Source organism: Falco punctatus (genome assembly GCF_963210335.1).
Source record: "Falco punctatus genome assembly, chromosome: 6".
NCBI classification, from domain to species: Eukaryota; Metazoa; Chordata; class Aves; order Falconiformes; family Falconidae; genus Falco; species Falco punctatus.
In genome coordinates, this window is record NC_137585.1 from 23,274,858 (window position 1) to 23,299,454 (window position 24,597).

At 42.3% G+C, this 24,597-nt stretch overlaps 2 protein-coding genes across 2 annotated transcripts in view; one reads left to right on the forward strand and one right to left on the reverse strand.

Annotated features, from left to right (window-relative positions):
• BCL2L13 (BCL2 like 13) overlaps positions 1–11,173 on the reverse strand; it is a 45,371-nt gene extending 34,198 nt beyond the window's left edge. Inside the window, exons 1-2 of the mRNA XM_080391512.1 lie at positions 10,299–11,173; positions 4,495–4,684 (exon numbers count right to left, since the gene is read on the reverse strand). Of these exons, the coding sequence (XP_080247638.1) occupies positions 4,495–4,615 (121 nt within the window). The 5' untranslated portion in view covers positions 4,616–4,684; positions 10,299–11,173. The remainder of the gene's footprint in view (positions 1–4,494; positions 4,685–10,298) is intronic.
• A 1,054-nt stretch (positions 11,174–12,227) lies between these two features.
• ATP6V1E1 (ATPase H+ transporting V1 subunit E1) lies at positions 12,228–24,121 on the forward strand. Its single transcript, XM_080391523.1, has 9 exons — positions 12,228–12,384; positions 15,911–15,976; positions 17,518–17,627; positions 18,097–18,163; positions 19,984–20,073; positions 21,448–21,516; positions 21,868–21,962; positions 22,831–22,918; positions 23,504–24,121. Exons 1-9 carry the CDS (start codon positions 12,352–12,354, stop codon positions 23,564–23,566), a joined length of 681 nt encoding a protein of 226 aa, XP_080247649.1. The 5' UTR covers positions 12,228–12,351; the 3' UTR covers positions 23,567–24,121.
• Positions 24,122–24,597: the final 476 nt, after the last annotated feature.

The following is a 24,597-nucleotide window of genomic DNA, read 5'->3' on the forward strand; positions in this document are numbered from 1 at the left end:
TCAAGGAAAACACAGAAAAACTACTTTCCTTCACAACCTTCATTACAGCCACAGGCTCATGGGATGGGGTCAAACCATGGGGAAGAAGATTAAAAAGTAGAAATATACTGAAATTTACTCCTTGATGAAATACAAAGAAGCATTTGTAATACAAATATGTTGAATCACAAACCAAAGTACTCTGACTTACCTAAAAAGTAGTACTAACAACTGCTGCAGACTGGAAGTTTCTATAATAGCGAACTTCTGTGGGGAGAATGTAAAGTTTTCCAGTATTTCGTATTTATTTTCTGTGTATGACCAGTAGTTACAGATACTACAAGACTTCTGAAAAAATACTAAAGCATCTCTCCACAGTCTAATGAGCAGATAAGAGAGCTTCTACACATTTTAGGTAACTGAACTCATCTGTTGCCTCAAGCCACATGAACTTACACAGATGATCTTACTTGTGTTTTATCAGATTTTTCTGAGCAATTTGTAATATTCACCTACCTGAAAACCTACCACAAAATAATAAAAAAAAATTACTGCTAACAGACTTTGCTTCATATACACTGGAGTGAGTGCTATGTAGAATCACTATTCTGCCAAAACTGTAATAGGAATAATGTCTCAAACTATTGTCCAGTTCAGTTTGCTGGATTTGCCCCTGGAGGCACTGAAATGCACTACAGAATGCTATAGAGCTGTAATGTTAAAAGATTGGTTTGTCCAATAAAACTGTTTTGAAGTTCTTCAAGAACCTGCAATACTGCAAATGGTTGTCTCTTCAGTACCTGCACTGAAAAGAAGGCATCTAAATAGACATTTCAAAGTAGTAATCAGACGTTGACTTAGGTCAGCCTTCTTTGCTTGAAGCTAGAAGTGGTTTTAGCTCTTGTAATTGAAGCCATCTTTCTTGCAACAAAATCAATACCAACCAAGAAATCCAAAAGGAAATACAGCAAGGTAATTTTCTATGCAATTTGCCTGAGCTTTCACTTAATAAAATCCCTCCAAAAACCATCATTCTCATGAAGCATATTAAGCCTGCAAAAAAACCAAAAAGTTTTAACTTGAAATCTAACAAGTGCCTTAAAGATTTCCTCTTACCTGAGTTTTTGGAACAAAAAGACATATATTAGAAAAAGAACCCTAGTATGAAATGCAGGAAAGCAGAGGTTTGTGGAAGATGACCATAGGAGGAAAGGGAAGGGAATGGACAAAAACATTCAATTTCTCCTACCAGTTCTACCAGAGATAAAATACTACCACTCCTGTTGGGAAAGATCACTTTTTTGGTTGTTTTTTGACCCATGAGATACATTCTGTAGTTGGAGTGTGAAACTTCACTGAAATCTGGGAGACTGCTGTAGAAAGAGACTGAAGGGAGGTACAGAAACACTAACTACGCCTAGGGTGCCTTATTTCCCCATGTTCTGTACACATGCAGTGAGAGAAAGGTCCGCCAGCATATTTCCACATGTTCTGTACACATGCAATGAGAGAAAGATCCACCAGCAGGTGACACAAAGTGGCTGTCATTAGGACCCTGCTCTGAACCACCCTCTAGAGGAGTCTGGCCCTCACTCTCCAACACTGAAGGTGACAAAAAGTTAACTTCACAAGGGCAATCTAAAACTAGCTTTTCTGGATACACCTCTTACATTGTAATACCACACAGATATCAGACAAAGAATAAGGACTTATTTGGATCTAAGAAAAACATGTGCAGGGTAAGTAACACATACCAGAGCCAATACCTCATATGAATGTAACACATAAAACAGAAGTGTCCTCCAACTAAAATAGAAACCGGCAATAGCCACAATCACTGTTAAAATTGTTTCACATGAAAGGTCTGTCAGCACAATAACCAAACTAAAGCAAAATAAGATTAAATGACAGGTACTTTGTATCATTAACCCTCTCAATTCATAAATCAAGAGTGTTCAGCCACAGTAGAAAAACTACTGACCATGGTGTTAAAGTACCACAAAAATCACCAACGAAGGGAATTTGGGATCAGTCAAGATATCGTATCAACGGCTGATGACAGCACTTGAAAAACACACTGTCGAGCACAATGTAATGTCATACTGCAACTATCCCTCATATGTCTTCATTACCAAAACCCAGAAGTTTCCTCCTCGTGATGGTATTCTACGCAACAGCTATTAATTTTCATTTACTGGCTTTCACATCTCTTTTGTTCTAACCAGGCTTCTCAGACCATGCTTGTTACTGTAATACCCAGCTACCTCCCAACAGCACATTAGGCAGTGCAGGTAATATCTATTATGGGCTGCTGCTTCTTCTTCTCGCTCTCTCCCTAGGGGAGAAAATAGAGTATATAGAGCAGAGTGCTTTGGTACAGCTCTCCCCAGGTAAGCACCAGCCATGTGCCAGACAACAAGGAGATAGAGACTGTATATGTAAACTGCTTCGTATTCAAAGACAACATATACAGTACTTCAAAATAAACGTACAGCTGTTACCACACATACCCTGGCAGTACAGCTGAAACAACTGTTCAATTACAAGTAGTCAGAGAAGAAGTGGGAGAAAGGATTTTTAAAAGTAACTGTCAGACAAATGAAAGCTGTCGGAAGCATGGAAAGCAGACAAGCACCAGGAAAAGTAAATTAGGAAAGAATGAAACAAATCCTGAAGCAGAAGGATGAAGTGTGTGCACTTAGTCCAGTAACAGCCAAGGCACTACAAAACAGTGAGAAACAACAAGGCAGATTAAAAGTAAGGGGAAATTATTTTACCCAGAGGCTTTGATCAGAAAACAGTAAAAATACTGAGATCTAATCACAGTGAAAGATGACCAGAAGAGGAGAAGTTCTGGCCACTCTCTGATCTGGGGAGTGAGGGTGGGGAAAATGTTGGAGAATTTCCTGTTTAGAAGTTTCTTAGAGCAACAAGAATGAGAGAATAGATTTGGAAGTATCAATGCTTTACAGTATTTTAATAGCAAATCCAACTACAGCCTGCTATCACACAAGCTAACATATCTGAAAAGTAGACCCAATGGTTACCTTGACTCAGGAGCATAAAGGTCTTCTTAACTGACAACAAAAATTTTATTTAAGTATTTGTAACTTCCTCTTTATAAAGTTTTAATATTGCTCTTTAATTCAAATGTGTCTTGGAGGTTTCAGTAATAAGAATCAGTTGAAAGGTGCCCCTCAATTTGCAAGGATTTCAAAGGTACTACAGCCAAATTATTAAAAAGAAAAACTTTAAGACAAACAGTTTCCTTCCTGAATCTTGCATTTAGAGAACAAAGCAGACTCTTCCACATTGTAGTTTTATATGTACTCAATACATTTCCAGTTATAGCCCAGTTACCCCTGATGGGATATTCAGAATGAGACTTTATTGCCAAAATAAGTACGTTTTCCAACAAGAAGTTTTATGAAGCACCATCTTGCCCCTCCTTTTATAGACCACAGATGCAGTCAAAGTAATAGACATACCTTAAATATACTAAGATTTATTTTTTAAACGATACATAATATAACCAGCATATGCTATATGCTTTAGCGTCAAACTGATAAAATCATTTCTGTCATAACTTTGATGCTATCTTCTCTTTTCTTTTCAGGAATTTCTTACATTGTGACAGGTAAGTTCAGTAAATGAGAGAGTATGCATGCTTAAAAGCTTCTTTAACAAAAAAAGATTCTGAAGACTGCCTTTGGGGGTTTTTCAATATGCCTTTCATCACAGTAAGTTCTGAATCACAGGAACTAGTAGTGACTGAAATATTGTTAACAAGTGACAAGCCACCCAAACAATCTTGACAAACAACATTATTTAAATGCTTGCCACCACAAAATAAGGGAAGTTTTTACTATCTAGGTTTATGTGAAACATGATCTATCAAACTTCTTTTATTCTGTCTCCTATTTATTTCTTTAGCCTCCCGTATGTATAAACCTCTTCTGGAAGACACATTTGACTCTTATCTGACTCCATGAAGTCCTTGATTTCTTAAAAATAAATAAATAAATAGATGCAGCATAGGTCAGGTTAAGCATTACATCTCTGCACTACCACTGACTGACAATAACAGAAGTGTTAACATAATTGGGCAAAACTATTTAGCACATGAGACTGCTTAGCTGGGTATCATCACTTGGAGTTTACATTGGTAAACACCACCAACACACCCCTGCTTACTTCCACTGGCCTCCAAAAGAAAGCAAGCATGAGCTCCAGTTCTCAAGACGGCTCAACAAAGATAATAAATATCCACCTCTCTTAACCTCGAGACAGCTACTAAAACCACTTTTACTTGCTACATAAACACCAATTAAAGAAGTAATCTAAATACAAACAGCTTTGTTTCCATCACCATCTCTTCCCATTATTTTAAAATATTAAGAGATATATTACACTAAACATCAGGCTAATGTTCTGCATCCATGCACAAACAGCTGAACAACTACTTGCAAATACAGCTGCATATGTAATAGGTACAGATGAATATGCAAATATTACCTTGAGTAGAAGGAGGAGGATGCTCTTGTGGCTTCTCTTGTGATAAAAGTCCCAGGTAGCTAAGAACTACATATTTTGTTTCATAGTGAAATCCTACAGGCACAGCAGTAGAGGACGCCATCGGGTTGGCTTGCAATGCGGCAGTGCTCTTACGGGGCACGTAGGGTTTTCTCTGGGTAACTGAGGAAGACTGTAAGGAAAGAATTGAGTGTTTTGTTTGGTTTTTTATAAGGCTGCAATAGGTCATGAACTCATACATAACAAGGAATTATGTAACAATCGTGAAGTAATACCCAGGTTTTTTCCCTGATATCATATGCATTCTTATTTTAATAAGAACTGTGGACACTAAAACCAACTGCCCCCCCCCCCCCAGCACCCTGCCTGCCTGCTGCCAGCAGTGGCATTTCTCACTCCTGCCTGGCATATGTGCTCTCACATTAAAGCAAATTGAACAGTTCCTCACCACGTGTCTACCACTTCATGCCTCCCAACTCCACCAAACACAAAAATGCAAATGTATTCACATGTTTTTTTGAGGTTTTGAGGGATTCTGAAGACTTAGTTAACTACAATTTGAGGTAAAAAGACAGGTTCTGAGGACTCTCTATTCCCCTAAGCCTCCAATTAGTATTTTCTGAGTCTCTGCTTTCTCAGATTCACTATTATGATGCTTAAAAATTTTAAGGCAAAAAAAATGACCACAATTGCCTCTAATTCATTTTACTGCTCCAAAAGCAATGGAAAACATATGGTCAACAGAGGAAGTTCCACATTCATTGTAGGGATCGGAAGAACAGATGGTTGCTTGTCCTGGATTTCTCACCCAGGCATTAATACTTATAAACCAGAAATCCACACCTAACAGCAACATCTGGCCAAAAAACTTCTCTGGTTTACTCTAATTGTTTTGTCACCTTCTTCAAACATCCAAATAAGAACAGCAGGCAAAAACTAAGGTAGAGAGAAATCAAAAACAGCCATAAAGGACAAGGTTAAAAAAAAATATCTCAGAAAACAACATGGAAGTGGGGGAAAAACCATACAACAGATTGAAAGGAAGTATCAGACTAATCAACATGTTTTAGCTCTTTACAATAGGAACAGTCTGGATAACTACTTCCAATATGCTATCAACCTGATGAATCAAATGATAATATTTAGAGCTTTAAAATGAACTCTCCAAATTAGGTTCTCCGTCACTTCAGGGAGTCATTCCCAAACAAACAGTAGCCCATTCTTATCCATCACAATGGATATCTAAATGAAAGGCATGCAAAAAAGTTCATGCTAAAGAAGAGCTGCTGAGGGGGCTAGACAATTTAATAGCGTGAGACTGCAGTTGCATCTAGAAGAAAAATTTAAACCAAGTTTAAAGGAGTTAGTATGAGAAAAATGTTATATACAGGGAACAGAAGCTGGAACATCTCAAGAGGGTTCCTAATTACACTGGAAACCCCTTGAGACTGAAAGAGAGAACTAGGTTCCCAAATCAAAGCACAATCTGCAAACAAAGCCTCAAGATTAAAAATAATAAATGGAGCAAGTAAACAAAAAGCATTGACCTGTCTAGCTATGCAAGATGTCTGGGCTAACTTCTAATCCCCCTCCTCCCTGGAAAGGAAAGATTAATAGCAATTGTACATTGGCTCCTGAGGATAAACACAACTGTTAACTGTGCTGGGGCATGGTTACTGTGTGAGTAGGTAGCTTGGCAAAGAAAAATTTAGCCAGCAAACTAAAAGCTGCAAAAGGGAAAGAGTTGGTGTAAAATTGGCTAAATGTTCCTTCTTTAGTCTTTAGCAGCTCTAGTTTGTGAAACTCATTCAGTATTGAAAACAGAAGAGGACTCTTTCCTGAAGACTATACTCTGGAAGCCATGTCCTTTGCTATGTATTTCAAAATGCCTGAAATCCTTTACCAGAAAGATTTGGTTGAGTCTTTGCTATGGCTTGAACCAAAGTAGTGATTTATATAGGAAGGAACCAATGTTGAAACTTTAGAGTCAACATTCATCCTTTTTCCCTTGGAGTCGTAATCCTACATTTATGTTGTCTCTTCCGTCCCAGAGTGCTCTACAGGCAACGTATCATGCTTCAGAAATGTAAGAAATTATAGCAGATAAGCACAGCTTTTGCACAATACACTGTTACCTTGCAGCTGCTTCTATAAACCGAGACTTTCATAAAGCAGGGAGATTTGGAAAAAAAATAACTCAGAAGACTTCCTTTAACAATAGCTCTGCCTTTCAGACTAGATCCCCATATCCCATCACCACATCACATGTTCACATCACCAGGTGTGAAAGATGCTATTCACCAAAAAGCAAAAGCTCCCCAGCATGTTTCAGTTCTGGTTTGTTCAGTAGAGATCCAGAGTCCTGAAATCAACACGTTTCTCGCAATGCCTACACAATGAATGGGAGCCCTTCCAGACAACCTGAACTGATCTGTCCAGAAAGAATCAGTCTGACTGATGGTCCAGAGGCATCCAGACACACAGTGTGGATCAAAGAAGAAACAACATTCAGATTTGAATATATAACAAAGATTATTCTTCAAAATGTAATTCCAAATCAACACAGAAAATTAAAGAAAAAAACCAGCTTATCTAAACAAGCATGAGACTCCATATGAGCACAGTTATCCATGTGCAACAGTGAGGCCTAATTCACGAAAATTTCAGCATCCTTAGCTCAGCACCTCTGGAGGAAGGAGAGGACAAAAAAAAGGGGGAAGGGGGGACAGGACAGAAGAGAATCAGACCACAGCTTATTTAAATAGTGGTTAATATTTCCCTGGGAAAAGAATGAAGAAAAAAAGCTTTGGACAAAAAAAAAAAAAAGGAATCACATTGGTTGATACAGTCTAAGAGGCAGTTTTATACTGAAATGAGAAGGGAGATGTAAGAACTTGAATGGAAGAAGTATCTTCAGCTTCATATAAAAGAATGTCAGACTAGAAATGTGCTTCAGAATCACTGGTCTTCCTTTGAGAGAAGCCCACAGCACAGCCACTTAATTACTCATTTTGAAGTGTGAATGACTGGTTTTGTTTACAAAAAGAGAAAGAGAAACATTGACTCAGATACTGTAAATACCTCAGAAAAGGCCATTTTTCAGGAATGAGTGGGATTAAAAAAGGACATGCAGCTTGAGAGACCAGATTAAAGGAAGAAGAATGTTCCGCTAACAGGAGCAAAATGGCAGAGTCCAGGAACTGTTTAAGAGAATAAGACAAAGGCTTGTATGGGAGATGTAACGGAGCAGAGGAAATAAGGCTTTTTTACAGACTATATAAGCCTCAAAGCAAGGGCAAGAGAGTTACTACTTCTAGTATAACAGGTTTACTGCAAGAATATTGCCTCTTCAAAAGCTAAAGAGATCAGAATTATTACCAATTACTCCCTACAAAAATTTTCACCTTTCTCAATTCCTGCACCCTTGGAGGAATAAAAGGCTATGCCTTGTTGAAGCTTTACTCAGCTTGTTACTCCTCCGACCCTGCTGTCACTTGTTTCATGTGGGCTGAGCTGCTCAACTGACCTGAGAACAGGAGTTCCAGTCAGACTGACATTTCCTCATGCAATCTGTCACATCCTAATCCACAGAAGAGTAATACATTAGACAATGAGCAATGCAAGTCTACCAACGAATACTGTGAATACAATCCCCCAGCGATGAGGATCTGCTGTTTTAGTCCTTACTTGCAAAATCCTACCATGCATCAAGCTGCTTTTATTGTGCGTTGGTCAAAAGCCAAAATGCAACAGCATTATGATGCTGCCCATAAGAACAGTTCACCAGCTGACACTAAAATCTACTGCACATCTATTCAAGTGTTGCAGGTGTGAGACTTGCTTTTTGCATTTAAAGCTGCAGCCTTACAAAGTATTTTGCTGTATGTTTATAACAAAACAGTAGGTGATCAATATCACTACCGTTTTCTAACACACTAAAAACACAGGTTCAGAAACAACAGCGCAGTCACAGTTTGCCTTCTTTTTACAAATAATACCACCACCGTGACCGCAGTTAAATTCCACTTGAAAATGGAGTCAATATAGGGCTGGATGCAGTTCCCACCTACAGCCTGGGGTTACCAAGCCTCACTTACCCACTACAAACTTAAACATCCTAGACAGCCGCTGTAGCAGAATACTTCCTGCTGCTGGAGAACCGTATCAAAGCACGGGTAGTCTCAGTTAGCAAGTGTTCACCCAAGCAGGGACAAAGAGATGTAGCAAGGCAACAAAACCATAGCACCAGAGTCAAAGCCGTTCTTGGGCGGCGTTCCACTGATACATTCACAGGTTTGGGTGATCCTTCCGATACCAGCCTGGGCAACAGGTAACCACTCTCAGCTCACTCAAATCGACAGCCTTACATATATACAGTGCTTTTTATCCAAACATACCATACGTCAAGGAGTTGCAGGTCTATAAAACCACACCCCATATCAACAAGATGGAAAATATCCAAGCGCTCTGCACCTTACCAGGTGGCTTGTGTAGGGATTTTGGATGAGACCTGCATGTGCAGACTAGTTTAACATTGCAGCAGTTTGTCTCTGAAAACACTTCATGTAACAGGTAGGACTTTCCAAAGCACTCAATTGAGATCAAGTTGGAAGATAAATCCTTCAGGGTACTTTCCCAACAATATATGACAGTATGACGAAGAGATTGTTTTTAATAAACTAAGAACTACCGAGTTCAGACATGTCAATTTTTACTGGAAATTAATCAATATTGCATCCATTACTGATCCTCTCGTGGCACTTAATAGATATAAATACTGGAAAGTATGGCAGTTGTTTATCTGGGCACAGGTTTTAGTTGACCTTAGAGAGAAATGTGAGTGAGAATTCTAGGCAAACAGTTCGATTTTTCTTCTAGGAAGAAAAATAAAACCCATACCAGTTACCTACCATAAAGGTTCTCAGTCCCTTTCAGCTTTAAACCATCTTACAACACTAAATCATGACAAACCCAGCTTTCATTACCAAGCTGTAATTTCACTTCGGTTTTTTATTTGCCAGGTGCTACGTGGTTTGGAAAGCGAAGGCGAGGGAGGCCGGGCAGGTGAGGCAGAAGCCGGCACTCGCTCAAAGTTTCCACAGCGCCAGACAAACGCAGAGCCGGGGCAGACGAGCAGCCTGCAAGAGCGTAGCTTATACTCAGTTACTACGACGATGAATGAGATATTTATATCCGGGCAGGAACAGCAGGGAGCAAAAAGCCGGGATGAGTCAGCCGGCGGGGTCCGCGCGGGAGCCACAGCCTACGCGCACCGGGGCAGGTGCGGGCGGGCAGGCCGCGGCCCCTGCGGCGGGGGAGCCGCCGGCTCTCCTAGCCGCCCTTCAGGTCCCGCCGGGGGCGCAGCCCCTTCTCCCACACGGCGGGGCCCGCTCTAGGGCGGCGCCCGCCCCACAGCCCGCCGGCCGGGGACGCGCCGGGACCGGGGGACGCGTCCTTCAGCCGCAGGCACAGCGGGGGCGGGAGGGGGCAACGGCCGCCGAGGGGCGTGGCCCGGCCGCGCCCCGCCCCCGCGGGGAAGTTCTCCGGCTACCGACCCCGCGGGGAGCCGCCGGTGGCCCCAGCTCCCCTCCCCTCCCGGTCAGCGCGGCGGGGGGGGGGTGGGGAGGAGGAGGAGGAGGCGCCGAGCTGCCCAACTGCCGCGCTGTCCTCCTGCCCGCCCGCCCCCCCCCCAGCTCCCGGCCGGCGCCGGCGGGGGGGGGGGGGGGGGTAAACAAACAAATAAATAAATAACTCGATCGCCCGCCCGCTCCCACCCCTTTCCTCACCTGCGAGCGCCGCGGGGCGCGGAGGGGGCGGGGAGGAGGAGGGAGCGGAGGGGGCGGGCGGGCCGGGCGAGGAGCGGCGCTGCTCCGGGTCGGTCCGCCGGGGGTGGTGGGCGCGCGCGCGCGCACGGCGGTGCGAGCTCTGCCCTAATTTGCCGCCGCCGCCGCCGCCATGATGGAGGGGCGGGGAGGAGGGGACAGTGGCGGGGGCCGCACGTCACGGCGGTTTGTGCCGCGCGTCACGGCCCGCGCCGAGGGGCGGGGCCCGGCAGCACGCCTCTACCGCCGCGTGACTGGCCGGCGGGGCGGGAGGGGGCGGGGCCGGTCCTGTCCGTCTGGGCAGCGGCCGTGAGGCGGCGGTCCGGTGCCTCCCGCCGCTGGGCCTCGACGCGGGCAGCCCCTCTCTTGGGGCGGGCCGGGCCTGGCCTGGCCTGGCCTGAGCGGGTTTCCCGCGCTCCGGGGCACACACACAAAAGGCGGCGGCGGCGGCCTCAGGGTTCCTGTTAACCCCTTCGCGTTTTCCTCGCAGGTTTTGAGGAAGAGAACGGGCGGCGGCTGATTTCCGCGGCCCTCGTCCGGTTCGCATGATCGCCGGTGTGAGTGAGCTGGGCCAGCGCCCCCCGCAGCAAGCCTCCCGTAGGGCTGGGGGGGGCATAGGAAAGAACGAATATACTTCCAGTTGCTTTAATGTTATTTAGATCGCACCCAAAGTAATAGTAAAGTGTTCTCAAACCCCAAAATACAATTGATTCCCTGCATTGTAACATAATCACAATGTGAAAAAAGAAATAAAGCTACATGTTTTTGTAAAAAGCTTTTTCACGTAGAAAAAAAAAAAAAAGCCCAGTAAAAATTGACAAAAGAGAAGCTGAGGAGCATGGATATGACAACACATCCGACACTTGATTTGCAAGGAACAGTTCTGTTTTTTCCAGTAAACGTACCTACAGAATGGAAACAGAATCTTCCCGCCAACAGGAATAAAATAGTATTACAGGTTATGAGGATTGCTTCAAATTTTGCCGTCACGAATGGAGGCAGTATGAGAACTCCCAAAGAATCAGTGCATCGCAGAAGGTAATCGATAATAATAAACATGCTCTAGAGCCCCACCACGTATTCCTGCAACGAAATGCTAGTACCTCGGCTGTTCATCATAAAAGCACGACCAGCGCAAGGCGGCTGCTACAAGCCTTCCCCAGAGCCCGCGGCCTGAGGCCTCCCGCGGCCACCCCGGCCGCCCTGCCCCCCCCTCCAGCCGGCTCTTCCCTGCCACCTCCTGCTTCTCCCTGCACTCCTTCACGCCATCCCGCATCTCCGGCGCGGGTTAAAAAGATGGGTTTCATCTCTCTCTGCCAGTCCAAACTGGGAAGAACCGTGAGATTATATAAATAGCATTTCACAATTTCATATAATCGATGGCTAACACTGACCTTAATATCGAAGCTCCCCGTGATGGGGAGGCCAAAGCACTGCCAAAACCAGCCTGCTTTAGGGCCTTACAAGCAAGTTTCTCAGTGTTTATTTTTCCTCTGCTACCACTTAAACGCATTACGGCGTTTCTTGGCAGTAGCTCAGCTGGTTTTGAAACCGAACACAGCATTCCCACCAATACACGAAGGAAAGCCCCTGCCGGCAGCACCCCTGCTCCCTCAGGCTAAGCCCTGACCGTCCAAACCGGTACCCGTCACGGCTTGCCACTTGCGCGGCGCCGGGAGAACCGGCTGCCGCCTCTGCCACCGGGGGGGAGGCGCCGAGGGCCCGCCGCACGCCGGCCCGCCGCACCCGGCCTCCCGCCGCCCGTCCGTCACGACGAGCACTGGAGACACGGCCAGGCCCAGCCACAAGATGGCAGCCTGCCGCGCGCACAGACCCACCCCGGTGACGCCAGCCGGAGCTCGGGTTTCTATTGGCCCGGGGAGCAGCGGGGCGGGGCCGTGACACAGCGGCAGCAGCGCCGGCTGTGACCCGAACCGGATTTGATTCCGCTCGCTGTCGCCGACGGCCCCGGCTGCCTTACCTTCCGTCCCGTCCCGCCGCCGCCAACGCCGCCGCCATGGCGCTCAGCGATGCCGACGTCCAGAAGCAGGTAGGACCGCGGGCCCCAGCCCGAACGCGGGCCTGCGGCCCCGGAGCGGGCAGCGCGGCGGCTGGGGCCGCTGCTGGGTCTGCCTCCCCGCACTGCGCTGGGCCCGGCGCGGCCGGCGGGGAGCTGACAGGACGGAGCCAGCGTGGGAAAGGGAGGCACCGAGGGCAGGGCGGAGGGGGCGGCATCCAGGCAGCGTCCTTGCCCTGAAGCCGTGCTAGGTGCGGGGCTCAGGTGAGCCCGAGCTGCAGGGCTGTTGCCTGGTGAACGGCCAGTCGGAGAGGGAGGGGCAGTGGCCGCCCCGAGCCCCGCATCAGCAGAAGCGGCTGCTGTCAGCTGCGGCTGGGTTGCGAACAGGGTCTGCTGCTCCACAGTGGCGCTCTCGGGTGAGAGCAGGGGTGAAAGGGGAAGGATCTTGTCTGGGATCTTAGTAAGAAAGAGAAGTCCCTGAAGAAAATTATGTTTTTGCCTGGAGGGACTGGTCAGTCACCCATTGGGGAACTTCGTTGAGGCATTTTGATGATGTATGAATCCAGATTTGAATGAAAGGGATCACGAGTTGCCTTTATGCTGTCTGCAGTGTTTAATTGCACTTTAAGGCAGATAAATACGTTGCCTTAGCTAAGTTCTGTCTTTTTAGATGTTGCTGTCTAAGGACTTTCTACTCTGTTTTTTCTTACAACTATACTACATCTCATTGACTGTAACTTAGCATTTGGGTGGGCTATATAGCATCCTTGAATACATTTTTCAATTCTGTGACCTAAGCAGAGTAGCACAACCTGGGTTTCTCGTGCAATGGAAATTTACAACCCTGAAGTCTGTGGACACTTGGTGAGGCGGGACACTTTGTCCTTATTGACAGTAAACACTGCCCTTGCCTAAGAAAGCTGTTTTGAGTTGGGCTGAAAATCGTGTGCCATGTTAAAGACAGCACAGATCCAGTTAGCACTGGTCTGTGGAGTTTCCTACAGGTGATGAGCAGATCAGCCAAGTTCCCTTTGTCCTTTGCATGTAAGTGCTTCGAGTCTCACTTTCTCATTCAGTAAACATAGTCTCTTGGCAAGGAAGCATCACATTGAAAGTAAAATAAGTAGGTTGCCTTTCTCCAAAAGGGGAATTGTAATTACATTCTGTTGCCTTTTATCTGCAAAGCTTGGGGGTTTTTTTCTGCCTCTTCCGATAATAAAAAGAAAGCTGACATTGGGGTGGTCTTGCTCAGCGACCACAGACCTGAACTTCAAAGGTTATAGGTCAGGATCTGTTGGTATAGCAAACACGTAATGCCAACATCATTTCACATCTGCAGCTTTCCTGTAATTGTTTTACATGTTTGAGCCTAGGGTGATCCTGTTAACTGGAAAAGAGAATGCTGCCAATGGCATGACAGTTCTGCATATGTATAAATCCAGTATCAACTGTCCAGCTGGTCCTCTGAACCCTTAACTACTTGCCATGGGACTTTCAATAATTTTCACTTTAAAATTCATCTCTCGTTAAGAGTTTTTGCCATTGATAGACTTGCTTTCTTGATTCTGTTAAAGGTGTTTAATAGATTGTTCCATCGAGCCAGTCTAACATCTAGAACTTCCATGGAACAGATAATCACACTGCTACTGATGGGGAAAACCCTCCCTTCCTTTCTGTTGGAAATACTGCTTTACTAAAGTTATTAACTTCCTTTAAAATTAATCAATGTTTTTAATACTAATCCTGTTTATAGATGTGAAAGTTTTATTTATGATGTCTTTTCATTTCCGTGAAAAGCAAAAAGGGATTTTAGTACAACAGATTTTGAAGGAAAAAATGATGTTCAATCTTATCAGACATGGGGAAGTGGATGCCATGTTAGCTTGCTTCCATCTTATTCCTCTTTGTTGTTCAGAGGATGTTTCTTGAACACCCGGAACTGTTTAAAGTACTTTTTGAAAATGAAGAAACCAAACCAAACTGGAGGAAGTGACTCAGTAATGCAAGGGTTACTACTGCTATACAAATGTTCTTAGTCTCCTTCAACAGTAGGCTATTCAGCAAAATAATTTACTTTTTCTATATGCTTTTCTTGTCCTTTCTGAGATGCAGGTAGATCTAAACCTTGGTTTAACCAGTCATCTAATCGGGCGAGCAGGGTAGGAAACTGACCCTGTAAGTAGACATGCACTTAGAAGCGTTGCAAACTGGAATTGAAAGAAAAATTGCTGATTTGATATCATATCGATGTAGCTCTTGTTGTTTGCTTCTCTGACTGCGTATGCTTAAAATCTTCTACTTGTCCGTTCACTTCTGTTTTTTCATCTATATGGGAGTAGTACTGTTCTGCACATCTCTCAGTTTTCACATTGCCACTTTCTTATGTCTATAAAATACTTCATTTTAATATGACATTATATAAATACAATCTTTTGTGCAACTTTATGCAGACCAGCTTGTCTGCAAAATGTGTGTCATCACTAAGTGCAAGCAAAAAGTCAGTAGGTTTTTATAGTCTGCTCAAGTATGGTGCGCTCCATCTGCCCTTGCAAATAGCTGTTACCTGTTCAAAGCTGCAGTTTGGTTGGACATGAGTCTTTACAGTCTGCCTGAAATGTGAACCTAAACATAGGCCTGGTCACAGAAAGGCATGTGATAAATAAGCAGAGCTGAGTATAATTGCTTTCCTTGTCTTTAAGCTGTTGGGCCTGTGCTTTATAGTGTTTTGAGGTGGTTTCAGAAAGGTTCTTCAAGTAGAATGTATTAGTGCATACCAAGCTCTAAAGCAGTATGTGATATACTTGATGTGGTCTTGATCAACTACTGCTGCTGTCTCCTTCGCCAGCTCCTCCAAACTAACATGCAGCTGCTTTATAAAATCATTTTGAGTTGAACCGTATAGCAGCATTTTTTAAAAACCTTGTAAGTCTTTACAGAAAGTATTACATTTTTTCAAGAAAGATTTCTCAGGTGTGTAAAGGAGCTTCTGGTTGTACAGATCTGACCGGAGTGGTCAGTAGCCCTTCACTTTGCTTCACTGGTCATCTAGTGTGGAAGGTGCAGGCTCATTCAAATGCCATCTATGCCTGATGTAGAGCAGGGATTCTATGTTAGTCTTCTGTGTTTCATGTAAATGTCATAACAGACAGAGTACTTTAATTTTACTGTGTGAGGATTTTTATTCTTTTTTCACTAATCCCAGGGGGAAGAGAAGTTGTTCTCACTAGTGAAGAATGAAAATACCCAGCCTTACGTTTATATAAAGTTACTTTTGGGTTAGGTGGGGTTTTTTTGTACAGTTGCATATCTAAAGTGCGTTCTTCTAATGACAGTGAAACAGAATTATATAGAATTATTTGGGGAAAAAAATTTCTTGTAATCTCTGTTAAGATGAACTGACTGTTTGACCTGTGTGCTCAATTTAATTTCCTTGAAAAACAACATTACATTAATTAGTAAATGGATGTGGAAGGCCTTACTGTACAAATGAGGAATATATATGTACTTCCTCTTGTCAAAGTCCTTTCTAACAGAAAATATTTTCTCCCTCTTGTTACAGATCAAGCATATGATGGCTTTCATTGAGCAGGAAGCCAATGAAAAGGCTGAAGAAATAGATGCAAAGGTAAAAATGGAAGTGCAATGTCAATAAGTGCAAAAGGAAAACTGTGTCTAACATCCTGTGTTGGTAGTTGCAGTCAGAGCAGTCCTAGAACACTTTTGTAAGCTACAGCTTACTTCACGTTTAGTTATTACATAGCAAAAAATTATGCTTATGCTACCAAATAAAGTTGATATTTGTTAGCTTTTGACAAATGAAAGCAAGTTGGAGCTATTTTTTGATCAAAATCTTCTTAGTGGCTCGTAAATATAAATTTATTCATATGCAAGTTCACTTTTTCGTTTTTTAAGAAATCGGCAGAGCTGAGTGGTAATGTGAATAGACTGGATTAAGTGAAACACTTTCCTACAACTCCTATATATAACTTGACATCACTAAGGATTAAGGGAGTTCTCTGCATAATTATGAATTCTGCTAAGGTTTGTCATAACAAGCTATTACTGGAAGGCTTAATTTTAATTTTTGCTTGACTTCCATAGCATGTCAGGCAGAAACGTTAGTAGTAAATAAAAGCATTAATGCTTGTAATCTTGCACAAGCATGCATACATGTACTAAAATGACAAAAGATGAAAGTTAAACAGATTGAATTACGTTGGTGAAAGTTTGTTTGTTAAGCAGGTTCATAACTGTACCTAAACCTGTGTAGCCATATGCAGACTTAATTCTGTGATGTGATTTAGTAGGTATCCTGGGGAACTAAAATATAAATCCATATTAAAGGCATGAGTTGAATTACTTACAGAATTGTTCAGTTAAGCCACGAGAGGCTGAGTTTAATATTAACCCGGTTATAGAATATAGATGTTTACTAAAGAAGGATTAATAGTGCCTTACAACCTTAACAATCTGCATTATAGCAATAATGAAATATCTTGTTGGTATTGGACTCAGCATATGTATTAGTAATAATATTTAATCTCCCCTAAACATTTAGATGTACACAAATACTTCATCAGTACAAAAGCAGGTATTGCTGATTATCTGCAAACAGGAGTCAGAAGTTGAGATTGGATTCTCAGGTATAAATAGGAAAATTTGCCTTGTGTTTTCACATGCTGTCTGGCTAGGTTTTATAAAAAAGTAATAGCTATACTGCCCCTTTCCTTGTGTGAGAATTGCTTAAAGTAATTAAGTTTGTGAACACTGAGGGCTGGGTAGCTTGTTTTAGGTGGAATCTCTTGTAGCCAGAAAAGAGACTGATTCTACAACAACAAATCAGACCTGAAGCTCAGATAAAATGAGTTTTGCTTAACAGTATATAATAGTAATTTCGTGCCTGAGGAATAAATACTGCAAGGAAATAAGCATCAGTTAATTGATAAAATAAGCTGTATCTCAGTTAGCAAGGTTCTATTTAAGCAGAACATGTCTTCTACTGCCTTTGACTTGAGTGCTGGTTGACATGTTTTGCTAATACGAAGCCATAAATTGTATCATCCTAGTCTATGAATGTGCTCTGAAAGTGTGGCTGTTTCATTTTGATTCTGTTTTTTTCAGCCCGTGGAATCAATTTCCACTTGAGTTATTTAATTTTTACTGTAGGCAGAAGAAGAATTCAACATTGAGAAGGGTCGTCTTGTTCAGACACAGAGGCTGAAAATCATGGAGTATTATGAAAAGAAGGAGAAACAAATCGAACAGCAAAAGAAAATGTAAGTTGCTTGGGTTATATGGCTGACTTCAGAGCCTGAGCTAATTTTATACAAAACTGTTCTTCCCTGGCAAATAGGTAAACGTAGCCAATCTGTTTAGTCCTAATTATGAGTTTCTAGTTTTTCCCGAGGAGAAATTATCAAAGGTGAGCTACGGTAGTGTAACTGTTAGTAAGTGTGGTGAAAGAATCTCATACTTCTTTATGTAGTTAATGTCTAGAACTCTACCCTGGTCTGTTAGACTGGGACAAATGATCATATTGTGTTTAGTTTTGGTGGGTCTTTACTGGAGGGCGTAGTCTGCATTGTAGTCATTTATGCAAGTTCCGAAACATGCCAGTGGGTGAACAGGCTTTGTTATTAAATGTTGTAGTATTCTTATCCTTAAATGTAAAGTATACAGTCAAACATTGCAGTTCTTCTGTCAAAGTCTGATGGATTGCTTCAACTCTTGTCGTGCAACTTGCAGTCAGATGTCCAACCTGATGAATCAAGCAAGACTGAAGGTCCTTAAGGCAAGGGATGACCTTATTGCAGTGAGTATCTCTGTAGTAAAGACACAGAGGTTCTATTTCTACCATCTGTTAGGAAGTGTTCCTAACCATTCTCTAAAGAAAAGTAATGATTTGTGATTTAGTGATGTTTGCTTCAACATACCAAAATGACTTTCCCAGTTGCTTTGGGAAGTCATTAAGGATTTAGTCCAGCTTCACTAATCTGCTTCAGCTTGTTTTCACAGTTTATATTACCTACTCTTTTAGGGAAATACAGTTCTCTGCCAGGAACATTGCAGGCAGCGTTGTATCTATCATTTGGACAATAGCTTATTTCTTTAAAGAGCAGGAACTCTTGTCTTGCATGGTTGGTAGAACTGTGGAGTGCTGTTTGCCTGAAGCAACATTGGTGCATTCAAGCTGTCATGGCTTAAGCAAATAGGCTGATAAGGCCATTAACCAGGCTTTTCTGTCTCCTTTAGTGGCCCCTAGTGTATGAAAAGTTTTGCTTCTTGTTCTAGTAGGTGACCAGGCTGTGTGTTGACATATAGTCTGTGTGATCATTTATCAGAGCAGGCTACGTTTAGTCTTAGCTCAGGCTCACTATGTTTATCTCACACCATGTGTAGTGTATTCTCTTTCTGCTGATTATATAGCTTGCAGGTTTGCTGTTACCTCTTACCCTGTCTCAGGAACAGTTTGAGTGTTCCATGTTCTGCTAGATGGTGCTGTTGAGCTATTGGAAAAGCTGTGAGACCTGTAGGAGTCAAAAAAGAAAAACTGGATAATGTTCAAGTTGATGCTACCGGGGAAAAAGGGGAGTTAGCAGAAGAAAATAACCAGTTTATTGATTCTTTAAACCTAGTTTCAAATTTTAGATTATATTCACAGAGAGGAGGAAGGTGGGTGGCTAAAGAGCTAACTATTGTGGCAGTCTCTGCTGGATAATCTTTCTCATTTATCAGCTGACTCAACCTCATGCTTCTGAGTAATACATAACACTCTTCCTCATTTTAAAACATTTTAAATCACATGCTGCTAGCTCTTTCTTCCCGTATCAGATCTTTGGCCTCTTTCCTGAACAAGAGAGATGAGCAGTTCCAGAAATGCTATGATACACTAGGGTAAACAGGTTAACTGGATTTGACCGTGGCATTAAATTGTGATAGTCTTGCATCCTAGGACTGATAGTGTTAACGTGCACTCTTTTTTTAAATGCTGTGAGGCAGGACGGTAAAGAAAGGCTTACACCAAACCATGCAGTTCCTTTATTTTAAGTAGTTGGAGCTATGTTTGAGTTGACTTGAATTTCTTAAAAATTCAATCCCATCAGATACTAATTTGCTGAATGAAGATAATCAAAACCAGCTACTTTAAATTAAAAATGAGCTCTCACTTTTAAATTTTGACTTGCATTTACTTACAAATAAAAAATACCTAACCTGACTATTGTTTGATAAAAAGGTAAAAGTATTTCTGTGCTTGGCCACAAAGCTGAAAAATTGTTATTTGGGCAACTTGATTAGTTTTCATTAGGCAATGACTTACAACATATTTAGTTTGTCTGTCTGAATTAATATTATAACTACTGTCCTTTTACTGTGGAGGTCTCCCTTTTTCATGAAAAAGGAATTGTTGTCAGGTTATAAGGGTTCAGATCAGGGCAGGGAGAAGGGAACTGTTTGAAAAGGATATTGTGCCATGCACAGAGATGAAGGTCTAGCTTGGATGAACACCAGCTGGAGTGTACGTTTACGTGTTGGCAGGGTGTGATAGCTATAATAGGAGTACAGAAAGTTGGTAGGCATGAAACCAAATGCCAAACAGATGGGCTCTGCTGATCTGATTTCTTCTGAATGTAGGATTTACTGAATGAGGCCAAGCAGAGACTTGCCAAGGTGGTGAAGGATACTGCCAGGTACCAGACACTGCTGGACGGACTAGTTCTACAGGTAAATATTTAAATTTTAAAAAGTAGAGGTCCACATCCCTATCCTCTTAGGTATCTTTCTTCAAATATAATCCAGTAGAAGTTAGAATTCTATTGGAGTCTAGATTAAATGTTGATGGGTGACCTCTGAATTTCAAACATCACTTCTACTATACCTGTCAGTCTTGGATTCTGAACAGATAAGATTGCATCTTGTTTTGAGGTGTAAAACCTGACATACCAAGCAGCAGTTCCCTTGTAAGAGTAATTGCAGATGCACACACATACATTGTAATGTGCATTTAGGATGCACATTTTAAGCTTCCATAGTAATTAATTGGATCTAATGCACCTTTGTCAAAAGCTGTTTCTCCAAACCTAGAAGTCAGTAGTTACCTGCTTTTAAAATCTTTTCGGCATTTGAGACTTGTAAGTCCTGGCTTTGACAAATTTGCTGTAGTGTGGCAGGAGTCTGTGACGGACAGACAAAGCAGAAATCAAAGCTTTGCTTACCCAGAATATACTGTCCTCAAGCCCCAGAAATCAAGTGCTAAAATCCAGTCGGCATTGGCCGGGGTCAGTGGTGTGACCACTAGTGCCACCTTCTGATGTGGATTGGCCCTGTTACTGGAAATTCACAGCAGCCAGCCACCAGCTCTCCTGTCCGCAGTCTGATGGCAGGATTTTCTTAGTGGTGTTTGCTACCAGCTTGTGCTTCCGATTCGGCGTTGCTTGTTTGTTACTTAGGTCTGGTATTGCTGTACATCACACAAACCTGTCTCCCTCTTGCAAGCTGGCCACGTCTGTCTTGGCTCATTGTATTTGATCCAGTGAGGGACCTACACTCGTCAGTATGCACAGTTGAACTAGATGATTGCTTAGGTCCCTTTCAACTGGAATTAAACCTATTCTATTCTCATGTGTTACTACAGGAACTGCAAGGTGGGAATTATTAGAAAAGGCATCTGAAACTACTGCTTGTCTTCTCCAAGAGCTGCATAGGAGAATACAGCTTGGCTGCATGCTCATTCTACTTAGACAGCAATGTTCCTTATGTATACGTGTACATTGTCTGGGCACCTCAATCCTATGATACATACATTTAGTTGCACTTGAGTTCCAAACTTGAAGCTAACAAAGAAACACATAATCCATAGTTCTAGGCTCTTTCCCAAATACTGGTGCTGTCCTCTCAGAACGTCTGTGTGAGGTGAACTTGTGAGCAAAGAACTAAATAAAAGAGGCTAATACTGCCAGGTTTGGGGTTTCAGATTGATCAGCTCCTTTCCTCTCCTGGGCATTAAATAATTCTAAAACAATTAAAATGTTGACTTTCTGATACTGTAATGTATGTTTGTAATGTAATGGTTTGAAATGTAATGGTTATTTTGTGCAGGGTTTCTACCAGCTGCTTGAGCCCAGAATAGTTGTTCGTTGCAGGAAGCAGGATCTCCCTATAGTTAAGGTAAGACACCTGGAACAGTTTGACAGTATCCTGCTCACAAAGGCTGGGACCTGCCTGCAAATATTTGCTGCTCAGATCCCATTGGTGTGACACGAAAACAAGCTTTGCTTGCTGTGCTTCTGCTGCAGATACAATGCAAGAGAACAAGTGCACTTTGCAATCTGAGGATCATTTGCTTGCTTGGATATTACCTAGAAAACTTTTAACAATGCTGCAATATTAAGAATAGTAATTGGTTTTGGCTCAAAAGCCATACTGAAATACATTTGTTTAATAATAATAATAATAATAATAAAAAAGTGGTGCACTAGCATTTATCCGTGCTAATTGGAGGTTTATCTTGTATCCTAGACTGCTGTACAGAAGAGCATTCCCATCTACAAAAATGCCACAAAAAGGGATGTGGATGTTCACATTGACCAAGACAACTTCCTGCCAGAGGAAATGTAAGGAAAATGGGAGTCTTTTGTACGGTGCACTAACTTAATGAAACTCTTCAAACCACAGCTTCTGCTAGAACAGTCTCAGAAAATTACGTATGGAATATCCTCACAGTGTGTCTGCTGCTGCTCTAGTGGAATTTGGCACTTCTTCGTGTTAATCAAACGCAGACTCCAGAGTTTCCTCCAGACATGCACTGTCTCAATCAAAAATGTCAATAAAAGTTTAGCATAAGCTCCAGACTGATTCACAGTACTGAAGTAGAGAATAACTGTATGTATAAACTTCACTGTTGGTCTTTTAAAGAGAGAGAATATAGATGCAGTCACGCTTTCTATCTCAAGCTGAAGTAAATTGAGTCATAAGGTGTTGCAGGATGATCACATAATGGGGTTTATGTCTGCTATGTCTTCAAAGCTCTGTTTCCATATAGTGTGACAAAGAACATGGCACAAATCTGTGTATTCTGATAGTCAGCAATTTTCATGTATGGGCCAAAACCAGCAGTTATAGCACTCTTCCTCACATCCCAAAATCTGAAAGCTGTCTATTAATAATAAAATACAGAGTCTGAAGCTGTTTTGAAGTGACAAATTTCATACCTCCACTTGCATTTAGATCATGCTAATGAGGACCCTTGTATGTAGCTGTGGTCTTTGATAACTCCAAAGATGCTTTGCGCTGCTGCTTCACTGGATCACTTTGTGCTGATTCCTATTAGGATGTGATCAAAAAAAGTTTGGTTTTTAAAGCATAAGAATCGTATCTACAAGTATCTGACTTGTACTGATTTGAGATGGTATCTCTGCTACATTCTGACTTTGAGATGTCCGATGGATTCCACAGATTATTTGTGTTTTCCCCACTTTCTAGTGCTGGAGGTGTTGAAATCTATAACAGTGATGGTAAAATTAAGGTTTCCAATACCCTGGAAAGTCGGCTGGACCTTGTAGCACAGCAGGTGAGTTTCTCTAACAACAATTTGGACAAGATATAATTAACTAGTTTTGTCTTGTAGCAAAATCCTGGTGTTTGCAATGTGTCACAATAGCGTGGGATCAGATTTCAATGTGGATGACGAGAAGTTATTTTTGAATGGGAAGAAGCAAATTCCCTAGTGTTTGTGCTATTCTACAGCAAACATGGCTTTCCTCAGAATGATCCTTTTTGAATTAAGCATGAGCATAAAACTCTAGAAATTATGATACTGAAAGACTTGTTATGACTGCACTGCAGTCAAGACATTGATAAGCTGAGGCTAACTTGGATTACTGAAGCTAGCTTGAGTATTAGAAACTTTGGGTGAGACCTGTTATACCCTAGTGGAAAAAACCAGCTCTGGCATCTCTTTGTTATGCTGCAGTATAGGCAGTCCTTTTAAGTCTATAGAGTAGCAGGTAATGATCAGATAAAGGCTTCAGAAAACTCAAATGAATTGACTTGCTAATTTTGAAGCCTAGCCTAGCTATTGTACAGTGCCTGCAATGAGGAATGTACAGCAATTGCATTGCCTGTTGCATCTGACTGATGTACTCTTTCTCAACAGATGATGCCAGAAATCAGAGTGGCTCTCTTTGGTGCTAATGCCAACAGGAAGTTTTTGGACTAAACCTCTATGAGAGAAGGTGGGATCTGTTCCGCTGCCATACTGAAGGGGATGCAAAAGCATCTGCTAATTTAAAAATCTTGAAATATAACATTACTGTGTCATCCAGTATCTGTTCTTCAATGGAATAATTTTGCATACCTGCTGTGCTTAGCCTCTCTACTTGTGGTTAGAATGTATCGCTTAAAGGATGTGAAGGCATACATATTCATTCAGAAGTGACACTAGAAAATGGAGGCGTGTGGGCTCTTGGCTTTCCTTGCACTGTTGTGGCTCTGTAAAGACAAGTGGTCCATTTAGGGTCACTCTCTTTGCTTTGGCCACATCTCTTTCAAATTGTCTAATCTGTGAAGTAAGTTACTGTGCTGCCGATGGGAAATCCCTTTTCGTTTAAGGTCTTCAGTTTATGGAGGGCATGCATTCCTTCCCAGGGTTAGTAGATTAGTTCATGTTACGTGGTCAGGCATTTCTCTTCTGTATATGTGAATTAAAAAACAAAAGCCTGAGCCTGTAAAACTTTTATTTATTAAAATAAAAATGCGTGTGTGCGTGTATGGAGTTCTTTGTAGCTTCTCTCAGGGGGACGGGCAGCAACGTTTGAAAAGCGGGCTTGTGTGCATAAGGACTTACTACTTGAGGGCTGTGTGTAATAACTGTTCTGTGAAGCTAGAATTCAAGTGCATGGAGTACTGTCAAGCTATTGCTTCAATAATGTTGGATTGTAGGCAAGCCTTTTGAGTAGGACTCAAGGATGAGCTTGATGAGCTTCATTCTTGCTGAAAAATGGGTCAGTAGTTTTGCTCCCTCCATTTTCTTTCACAGGAGACAACCAGAGTAACACAACTGCACTACTTAAATCCAGTCACAGGTTTGTTGCTTCTGTGCAGGGGATCCAAGCTGTGTGGTAGTAATGTAGTAATTAAATGTCAGAACCTGAGGACAACAGCTCACTCTGTTGCAGCTATTCTCTCTATTGTTAGAGTAACTATTAAGTTAAATAACAGTAGTGCAACTATAATTACCTAAGTTTTCCT

Coding starts and splice junctions, on each gene's coding strand:
- ATP6V1E1 (XM_080391523.1), top strand. CDS start 12,352: ATGGCGCTCAGCGATGCCGACGTCCAGAAGCAG. Junction 17,628..18,096: donor ATCGAACAGCAAAAGAAAAT/GTAAGTTGCTTG, acceptor TGCAACTTGCAG/TCAGATGTCCAACCTGATGA. Junction 22,919..23,503: donor TGGACCTTGTAGCACAGCAG/GTGAGTTTCTCT, acceptor CTTTCTCAACAG/ATGATGCCAGAAATCAGAGT.